General features: G+C 38.5%; 2 protein-coding genes across 2 annotated transcripts in view; one reads left to right on the forward strand and one right to left on the reverse strand.

Moving 5' to 3' along the window:
• LOC107552295 (mRNA cap guanine-N7 methyltransferase-like) overlaps positions 1-3,871 on the reverse strand; it is a 12,180-nt gene extending 8,309 nt beyond the window's left edge. Inside the window, exons 1-6 of the mRNA XM_016234155.1 lie at positions 3,776-3,871; positions 3,257-3,414; positions 2,096-2,234; positions 1,812-1,934; positions 553-668; positions 244-425 (exon numbers count right to left, since the gene is read on the reverse strand). Coding sequence (XP_016089641.1) covers positions 244-425; positions 553-668; positions 1,812-1,934; positions 2,096-2,234; positions 3,257-3,414; positions 3,776-3,794 — 737 coding nt within the window. The 5' untranslated portion in view covers positions 3,795-3,871. The remainder of the gene's footprint in view (positions 1-243; positions 426-552; positions 669-1,811; positions 1,935-2,095; positions 2,235-3,256; positions 3,415-3,775) is intronic.
• A 3,981-nt stretch (positions 3,872-7,852) lies between these two features.
• Positions 7,853-10,012, forward strand: part of LOC107552302 (uncharacterized protein C18orf19 homolog A-like) — a 12,365-nt gene continuing 10,205 nt past the window's right edge. The window contains exon 1 of the mRNA XM_016234160.1: positions 7,853-8,205. Coding sequence (XP_016089646.1) covers positions 7,883-8,205 — 323 coding nt within the window. The 5' untranslated portion in view covers positions 7,853-7,882. The remainder of the gene's footprint in view (positions 8,206-10,012) is intronic.

Genomic DNA, 10,012 nt, shown 5'->3' on the forward strand with positions numbered 1-10,012 from the left:
TGTGTGTGTGAGAGAGAGAGTGTGTGTGTGAGAGAGAGAGTGTGTGTGTGAGAGAGAGAGTGTGTGTGTGAGAGAGAGAGAGTGTGTGAGTGTGTGTGTGTGTGAGAGAGAGAGAGAGAGAGAGAGAGAGAGTGTGTGTGTGTGTGTGTGAGAGAGAGAGAGAGAGAGTGTGTGAGTGAGTGAGTGAGTGAGTGTGAGTGAGTACGCGCGCATGAGTGTGTGAGAGTGTGTGTGAGACCTTACACCATCTCATATGCATCTGGAGTGGTTCCGATGAAGAATCCTCCGGGCCGCAGTCTCTCACAGGCGTTTCTCAGCATGGTGTCAGCCTGCTGCTCGCTCTCAAAGGAATAATGACACACAAACTGAGAGCTGCACACGTCAAACCGCAGCTCAGGGTCTCGCAGCTTCTCAGACAGCAGCTCCTGAGACAGACAGAGAGAGACGGAGAGAATGCGACCCTGTACTGCGCACTGACTTTTGTCTTTCCTCCTTTTGACAATGAACAAATGAAACAGCAGGTGAAGTGTGTGATTTGTGCAGTGCTCATACCCTGCTGCAGTCTGTGGTGATGAACTCGGCTGAGAACGTGCGGTCGTTTGGGTGACCCCTCCGTCTCATGTCATTATAGCGCTGCTGACACTGCTCGATGGACACAGCAGCGATATCTGCAACACACAAAGACAAATGATTCACAATATTTTAGAGAAGTGCAGAGATAGAGCACTGGCATGCATGTAGGCCCTCTTTACACCTGCTATTAAAGTGTTAGTTCACCCAAAAATGAAAATTAGCCCATAAATTACTCACCCTCAAGTCATCCTAGGTGTATATGACTTTCTTCTTTCAGACGAATCCAGTCGGAGTTATATAAAAAATTGTTTTTGATCTTTCAAGCGGTTTAACGCCACTCAGCGGGTGTTGCATGCATCAGTCCAAAAGAAGTGAAATAAAAAGCACACACGGCTCCGGGGGGTGAACAAAGGTCTCCTGTAGCAAATCGATGTGTTTTTGTAAGACAAATATCCATATTCAAAACGTAATATTGAACTAATACGTCATGCAACTGCTTCCGTGTACAACTGTGAGCGCAAGCTACATTAAAGTGATTATTACGTTTTGAATATGGATATTTTTCTTACAAAAACGCATTGATTCGCTACAGAAGGCCTTTGTTCACCCCCCGGAGCCGTGTGAGGCACTTTTTTTTTATGGATGGGCGCTTTTTATTTAACTTCTTTTGGACTGATGCATGCAACACCCGCTGAGTGGCATTAAACAGCTTGAAAGATCAAAGACAATTTTTAATATAACTCCGACTGGATTCGTCTGAAAGAAGAAAGTCATATACACCTAGGATGCCTTGAGGGTGAGTAATTCATGGCCTAAATTTCATTTTTGGGTGAACTAACCCTTTAATATCACTGTTTGGTAGCGTTGAATAATTGTGTCAACGCTCATTTGTCTCGAGTAGTGCTCGTTTTTTGTTTTTTTTAGTTACCGGCTTGAATTTTGACAGTATACCAGTTCCTTAAGATACTGTAAAACAAGAAAAAAATTATTTTTAATTTAAGTATTACAGCTTTTTCCTTTGTATGTTTGCATCTCAAACTATGCCGCACTATATCCAGTTGGCCGCTATGACGTATTCATTGTGTACTGAATGAAAAATTTGAAAATATAATTCCCAGTGAGCACAAACTTACCAGAATACTGAGTGCACTGTTTGTTACAGTGTCTACTTCATTTATGTCCCCCCACCAAGAAAAAAAAATGTCAAAAATCAAGTATGAAGAGGACTGTGTAGTTACCTGCACACACCAGTTTATCAATACATCCTTTCTTCCATTTGAGAAGGTCTCCTCCTTTCCCACAGCCCAGGTCCAGCACGGTCACCTCTCTCCGTCGTTCCTTCACCTTGTCCATGATCTCCGCTGAAGACCAACACACAGACCTCAGAACAACAACTCTGTGAGATCCTGCTTGCCACCCCACTCAACTGAGATCCCTACCATCTAACCCAAGCACAAACAAGCATGGGCCTCCTGAAACATGATCGCTTGAGAGGTAAACGCAAGCTTGCGCTGCTTCTCACCTATGAGGACACTCTTCAACCAGTTGTTGAAGTTGCGCATGTGGACTATCCTGCTTTTATTGCGCTCTGCCAGGCCACGCTCCTGGAGTTTGTTGTAATGTGTGGCCACTTTCTGACTGTGTAAGGATTCCTCGGTGACCTGCAAAACAAAAAAACATGTTTTAAAAAAAACTAAACTCAAACTGAGCAGAGGAGACCAGGGCTAGACAAGGCTAGACAAGATAGAGCACTAGCATGCATGTAGCCCCTCTTTACACCTGCTACATCATTGTTTGGTAACATCATGTCAGGGCTAGACATTTTTAACACACTGGAACGTTAAAAATGCCCGTTTTCTTTCGAATATAAATGTACCCAACTATAACGACTTCTGCTTCTGAGAACCACAAGAATACGAAAAGAGCTATTGAGGATTTTATATATTTCATGCATTTCATGAATACATATATGTTGAAGAATGTGTTTGTTTCTTCATCATTGTATGACTTGTTCAGCAACGGATGCTCTGCAGTGAATGGGTGCCGTCAGAACAAGAGTCCAATCAGCTGATAAAAACATCACAATAATCCACACCACTCCATCAGTTAATGTCTTGTGAAGAGAAAAGCTGCATGTTTGTCAGAAACAAATCCATCCTGAAGACATTTTAACTTCAAATTGTCGCTTCAGGTCAGTACGAGTCCATAATCTGTAATAGCACTTCCTCCAGTGGAAAAGTCAATCTCCTGTTGTTCCGTTTTTTTACTTGTAAACGCCGCTTGATGTGTGCAGATTTCGCTCCTGATTCAGACGAGATGGCTTTTTCAATGAAGAAAACAATAGTATGGATAGAGGACTCATGTTTTAGCTAGAAACAACCATTTAACGTTAAAAACGCCTTAATGATGGATTTGTTTGTGCGCAACTTTTCTCATCACAAGACGTTATCTGATGGACTGGAGTGGTGTGGATTATTGTGATGTTTCTATCAGCTGTTTGGACTCTCGTTCTGACGGCACCCATTCACTGCAGAGCATCCATTGCTGAGCAAGTGACGTAATGCTGCATTTCTCCAAATCTGTTCCCGTGAAGAAACAAACTCTTCTACATCTAGGATGGCCTGAGGATGAGCACATTTTTAGCAAATGTTCATTTCTGGGTGAACTATTCCTGCGAGCTTACCTGCTTCTTCCTGGGAGAGTGATCTTCATCATCCCCGTCCCAATGTCTCTTCATTGATGAGGAAGATGAGGATGAAGTTGAGGTCTGGGACGCATGGAAAGCTGATCCTATGCTGTCCTGATCTCGATCAGCATATTTACTGTCCGCTTCAAACAATCCTTTGAACACACAAGCAGTGCATTATCACTTAGGTTATAAAACATGCATTCGCCTTTTAAATACAGCAATGGACCACAGAGGGGGGAAAAACAACACATTCAAGGGAAAACATATTTGAAATGGAAAGCAATTCATATAAATGAAGTTTATGAAGTCAGATGAAAAAGTGCAGTGCGTCAGTGTCGCGTGGATAACAAGAGCTGAAGTCAAGCGCCATCTCGGCACGTGCTGCATCTGCTCAGAGACTGCTTGGACTCCGAAAGAGACAACCATTATACATCATATTAAGAGTGCATGTGCTCAACAGCATGATTATGTAACACAGCTCGCCGAAGACTGAGTCAAAGTCGCAGCACTCACTTGAGCTCTGCGCCATCATGTATCCACAAGCAGCGCTCTTCGCGGATCTTCACTGCGGTGTTTGTTATGAGACGCGCCGCAGCGCCGCCTACAGGACCGGCGTCTACAGCGGCACACCAGGTCACTCCACTCTTCTTGCTTTTTAACATTAGCATATGGAACTAAAATGCAATATGTTAACCCGCTATGCGTTTTAAACATTTCACATCACTTCACTATGTGTAGCACGTGTTGGATCTCCAACATGTGAAACTTTTTTTAAGCACCATTTTATGGAAGTATGCTATTCTATGCATAGCCAAGAGAGAGAGAGAGATAACATGTAAAATGTTATATATATATATAACGTTTTACATAGTATTTTCAATGTATGCCGTACGTGTGAAGACCTGTTGTTTTACAGTCTGTGGTAAAGACCAGTCTTTCTTCTTTTTGTGGTGACTCTAATGAAACCGACATGCATATCTTTTGGGACTGTCCTCACACACAGCTATTTTGGATTGCATTTTCTAATGTTATCAATCGCAGTGCACTCCAGGGTTTCTCTCTGCTTTTTAAGGATGAGACGACTGTTTGGCTTCTTTAATATACCAAAAGGTCAAATTAATGAACATTTTATTATTAACCTATTATTATTTCTTGCAAAATGCCATATTCACCGCAGTACATTAACTCATCGAAATCCTTTATATAATGTTTACGAAAAAAGAGGTTCAACAGTATATCCAAGCTATTTCACCTTCCAAGAATCTCGAGGCTTTTAAAACGGTTAATTTATTTCAGCTTTTTAATTTATTTTGTTAAATCTTTCGTTTTGTATTATTTATTTATTGTCACATACATCTATAAATGGTGCTTTGCGTGTAATGTCACCTCTTTGTATGTAATGTTGATACTCTCTGTATTTTTATATTTGGTACCTTGGCATTAATCAGAATCAGAATCAGAAGAGCTTTATTACCAAGTATGTTCGTCGTCAAGAAAAATAAACTATTGCATCTGTTTTGTTCATCGTGTTTACTCGAGATTATTTTGGAAGGATTTGGAATTCTATATTAACAGAAAAACAGAGTGTGTGATAGAAATGAGTATATCTGATGTACTTTTTTATACAGAAAACGAAAATTTGAATATTGAATATAATACAACATATTATACATTTGTTTGTTTTGTAAGAAGAAGTGGGCTACACTTTATAAACGACTTTACGTTATGCACTGTAAAAAGTCATTCTGTAGGTTTGTAGATTTCATTAAATTTAATGTGTAAACTTTATTTAACAATTAATTTTTTTAATTAGAATTAATTAAAAACGACTGGAATAAAACCTACTCAATTATGTTGTTAAGGATTTAGCTATTATTTTTGAATAATTCCAAAAAGAGAGAATATTGCATGAATCCAACATGATGGAAATGAGCCGTTTTCAATTTACAAGCACTTCCTGTTACAGCGCGCGGTTTAAATCAGCTCGAGGCACGCATGCGCAGGAGTTTCCCGCGGACAACCTGGGGGCAAAGCTGCTCACCGCTCTTTTTCAGTTCATTTCACAAAGGTAAGGAATATTATTTTATTTATATATGAAAAAAACTGTTGTTTAAATGGTCTACTTTATCTAATATAGGCGTCAATAAAAAAAAATATAAGTTAAGGTCTTCTATTTAAAAAGATATTGGTGATAGTGCTCTTGAAAAATAAAGATGCTAATTCGTTCATGTAACATGAACGGTTTGCCAATATTTTTGTAGATTAACGTTACTATCTAAGTGACCTTTCGTGGCCTAATATCCACATCACGTATTGCTACGTTTGAACTAGGGTGTTGCTCATAAAGTAAGGAAAATCAGGTTTTACACCGATGAATGGCTGAAGGGGTTCATTTTAAAACTATTTAACGTTAGCGCTGCCGTTGAACCGCGCGCACGTCGCTAACATCACTCCATGCACCGCTTCTTTTCAATCCATCACGTTGGCATATTACGAATAATAATCCATAAACAAGTGCATTTTGTTGCACAACATCGTACGGTTAGAAATCGAGCATCGAGTTTTTTTATACGTTACATTTGTGAGGACCTGCCCTGGCGATCTGCCGGGACGTTATCTAATCTAACGTTACAGTAAACACGAGCAACAATGAAAGCTTGCATGTATTTTATTTAAATAAAACCCCTCGGATCCATTCATTCCTCCGTTACATGCTGTTAGGAGCTAGCGATTAGAGTAAACGGCCATTCTGCACGATCGCGATTGTACGGAAGCCCTGAACTTGGTTTATTGTGTGTGTATCTCTTAGAACAAACAAAAAACCAAAAAGCACTGAAAACATGTCATGCTCTGAAAGCATTATGTAATTTTCTTCCTTTCTTTTTCTCTGGCAACTGATAATGTTGATTTGATAATGTGAATATGTAATGCCTCATGTTCTTGTGGCATTGAATTAATAAAGCATAAAAAAAATGAAAGGAGCGCTTCTGGAAAAAAAGCGCCTTTTTGAAAAAAATGGGTTACACTTTACTTGAAGGGGTGTGCATAAGACTGACATGACACATTCATAATCATGACACGTGTAAGAATATGAAGGTTTTTATGCATGTTTATGACAACTGTCATTAAGTGTCATTCGCTCAGTTATGTCATTTTTAATGCAAAGATGATGATGTTTGAGATGTCTTTGTTATGGGCTATGGTTAGGGGTAAGGGTAGGGTTAGGTTAGGGTTAGGTCAAATAATGTCATATTTGCATTAAAAATGACATAACTGAGCAAATGACACTTAATGACAGTTGTCATAAACATGCATAACACCTTCTTCATATTCATGACATGTGTCGTGTCATGATTATGAAGGTGTCATGTCAGTCTTATGCACACCCCTTCAAGTAAAGTGTAACCAAAAAATGTCAATAAAGATGGACTTTAAAAAAATAATTGACATCAGCGGATATGATACGTGTTGTAGAATCTTCAGGGTTTGTCTGTTTTCAACCGAAGAGTAAGAGACGTTACCAGCTTAACATACAATCTGTCGTAAACGCGTTGTAATGCACTTCAGGAAATATGGACAAATCGTTAGTACTCCTGAAAAGTAAAGTTAAGTAAATATTAATAAACATTGTGAGTGTAAATATATGTGCTTCAGATATCAGTGTAATACCAAAAGTAAATTGCGGCACATACTGATGTGGTTACCACTATTTTGATTATTATTTTATTATTTTAAATAATAACAACAAATTGTCAGATAACATTTTGAGTGAAAGTTGAAGTGTAAGTGTTTAATAGCAGCAGCAGCAGCACTCGGGCTAACATGAACTAAAAAAAATTCTCTATCATAATTTAAAATAATTCAATGAGCATTTTGAGCTTGTATTTATGTATTTATTTTTTATTCTTTTTTTTAGGTAACCCAGAAATAGTGCAGAATTGTTTCCATTGATAATGTTGTTTCCTGCTTTAAAAAAAACAAATACATTTATTATGTTTGTTCTTTTTAAATTCTCTTTTAAATTTCTTAAAACATTTCTGGGTTTAAGTAAAATAGTAATAATAACAATAATTTAAGTAGTCTAGTGCTGTCAAATGATGAATCGCGATTAATCGCATCCAAAATAAAAGTTTTTGTTTTCATAATATATGTGTGTGTTCTGTGTATATTTATTATGTATATATAAATACAAAACACATACGGTATATATTGTGAAAATATTTACATGTCTATAATTATATTCAAATAATTTATATTATAAATAAATATATTTATTTAATATATATAAAAATAAAATTTTTCTTAAATATATACATGCATGTGTGTGTGTATTTATATATACAAAATAGATACACAGTTCACACACATATATTATGTAAACAAAAACTTTTATTTTAGATGCGATGACTGCACTAAAGACCCCACTGTGTATTATTGAGCATCTCATACTACTGACCATCTGTTTATATCTTCTTTCGTGCCGTTTGTGAATTTGTCGTCTTTACTCTGCATTTTTGTGAGCTGTATTTGGCCGCTCTCTTGCGCTCAGAGTCAGGCCCCTGTCAGACTGTGCTGTTGTTTCTCTGTTGGCAGACGGCTGGGCGCAGAAGCTTGTTTGGGATGCAGCGGTTAGTGTGTGCTAGAGTCCTGCTGCAGATCAGTGGTGCGTCCTGCAGCCGTCCCGCACAGATGCTGGCTCCCGCGGCCCGCGGCTGCTGGACACGCCTGCGCCCCGGCCCGCGGTGGCTCTGCTCTCCGGCCTCTCAGAGGAACAGCAGCAGAGATCGTCCAGGGCAGGAGGATCCAGACCCTCTGCAGGACAAATCCAGCGGCCTCATTCAGAGATTCAAGAAAACCTTCAAGCAGTACGGCAAAGTCATGATCCCTGTGCACCTGCTGACCTCTACAGTGTGGTTTGGCACTTTTTACTACGCTGCAATGAAGTGAGTAGATGATGGATCACAGTTATGTCAGTTTAGGTCCGAGGCTATGATGGATGTTCAGATACTCAATAGCTTGTTAATCGAAGATCACTGAAGAAATCTTTCACAAAATAAAACGGAGCAAATAAAGTGTAATGTTATTAATAAAAACCGTATTCTTCCACCAAACAATGTAGTTCCTCAGAAACTGTTGTGGTTGCAAAGTAAACAAAGGTGTGTGTTTGTAGAGTAATTTACAACAGCTTTGAATTTACAACAGCTTTCTGATAAAAAATTGTGATTGCAGTTTAGAAACGCTTTAGCATTTTTGCTGTACTTATTTTTAGGGCCGCACAATTTGGCCATGATTTTGTGATTGTATATTATTGACAAACTCAGTGCTTAAAGTTCTCCGGCGTGCAGCGTTTGGCTGCGGGAAAAATAAATCCTACATTTAAAAAAAACTTGTTGATATCACGTTCGAGTTCATGAGTTCACCTACCAATGGTATGAGAGGAGCACAGCTTTCACTCTCAACCAAACTAACATTACTAGCCAATCAGAATATTTTGCTCTTATAAACACGAGATGCGCATAATAGTATCCAATTGCAGAGTCGCAACCTTGATGAATGGAGAAGTGCGACACGTTCTTTGACGCATATTTACATAGAAAAACTAATAAAAAATCAGCAGAGCTTTGTAAACAGCTCAGAGTAATCATGTCATCTCCATAAGAACGATATGATTGCCAGAACATATTTACCGGGATTTTTGAAAAGGTCCTGTTCACACATGATCTCTTAACAGTAATTTACCAGTAAAGACTGTATGTGTGAAAGGGGCTAAACTCTTTTTCTGTATATGCGGTGAATTTGAATTGCTTAACGTTCATCTGAGAAAACAGTGTGCATTATCTCACTAGATTTGTAACGTAAATAATTTATAAACCTTTGCATACTTATACTTTAGATGACTAAGTATTTTCACATATAAATAAATAAATATTTAATAAAAATATAATTAAAAAGGAAGTAAACACTGTAACCAACAGGGCACTCAGTATTCTGGGAAGTTTGTGTGCATTAATCATATTTTTTCCACATAAAGCCAAGGTAACACTCATTTTACATACAGCACCGAGTGAAAATGACATTAAAATGACAGTGGGAAAATGCATAAAGCGCAACATAATTTAAAATCACGAGTTTAAAGTTTGTCGATCGCGCGTCTCCAGTGAAGCTGAACTCTTCTCCTGTCAGCATTCAATTCACACGGATCGACCGTCACGCAGAGTACACACGATCATGCAGGATACACATGCACACTTCACAAGATCTCAACTAGATTCCACTAAGTTTGCAAGGTTTTTGAAATTGGATGTTTATTAGACATTCAAAGATTTGTTTAAATGATATAAATGCTGAATGCTGACGATAAACAAGAAAGTATTATAATGTTTGCCTTTCTATTACTAATAATAGAAAAAAAGCAGTCGTTATAAGACTTTTTGTATACGTTAATTCATTTGTTTAACCGTTCTATCTGATTATTAGACAGACTTCTATCCGTATTTAGACAGAACTGTTAAGGACAACAGCGAACACAAGGGAGAATAGGGCCTTTCGCACCGCAGGAACCTTTTCATAGTATCAGAACTAATTGTGGAACTACCCACTTTTCGGCGTGTTCGCACCGCCGGAACTGGGAGCGATTTTAGTACCGGACTGCCTTTTTCGAGAACCAAATTAGCTCCTACTCCGGAGCAGGGTCTAACCAGCACAACTGGTACTAATCGTGATGTAAGTAGACATTGATTGGCCAAACGC

Source organism: Sinocyclocheilus grahami, unplaced genomic scaffold (assembly GCF_001515645.1).
Source record: "Sinocyclocheilus grahami isolate Dianchi unplaced genomic scaffold, SAMN03320097.WGS_v1.1 scaffold446.1, whole genome shotgun sequence".
Taxonomy (NCBI): Eukaryota; Metazoa; Chordata; class Actinopteri; order Cypriniformes; family Cyprinidae; genus Sinocyclocheilus; species Sinocyclocheilus grahami.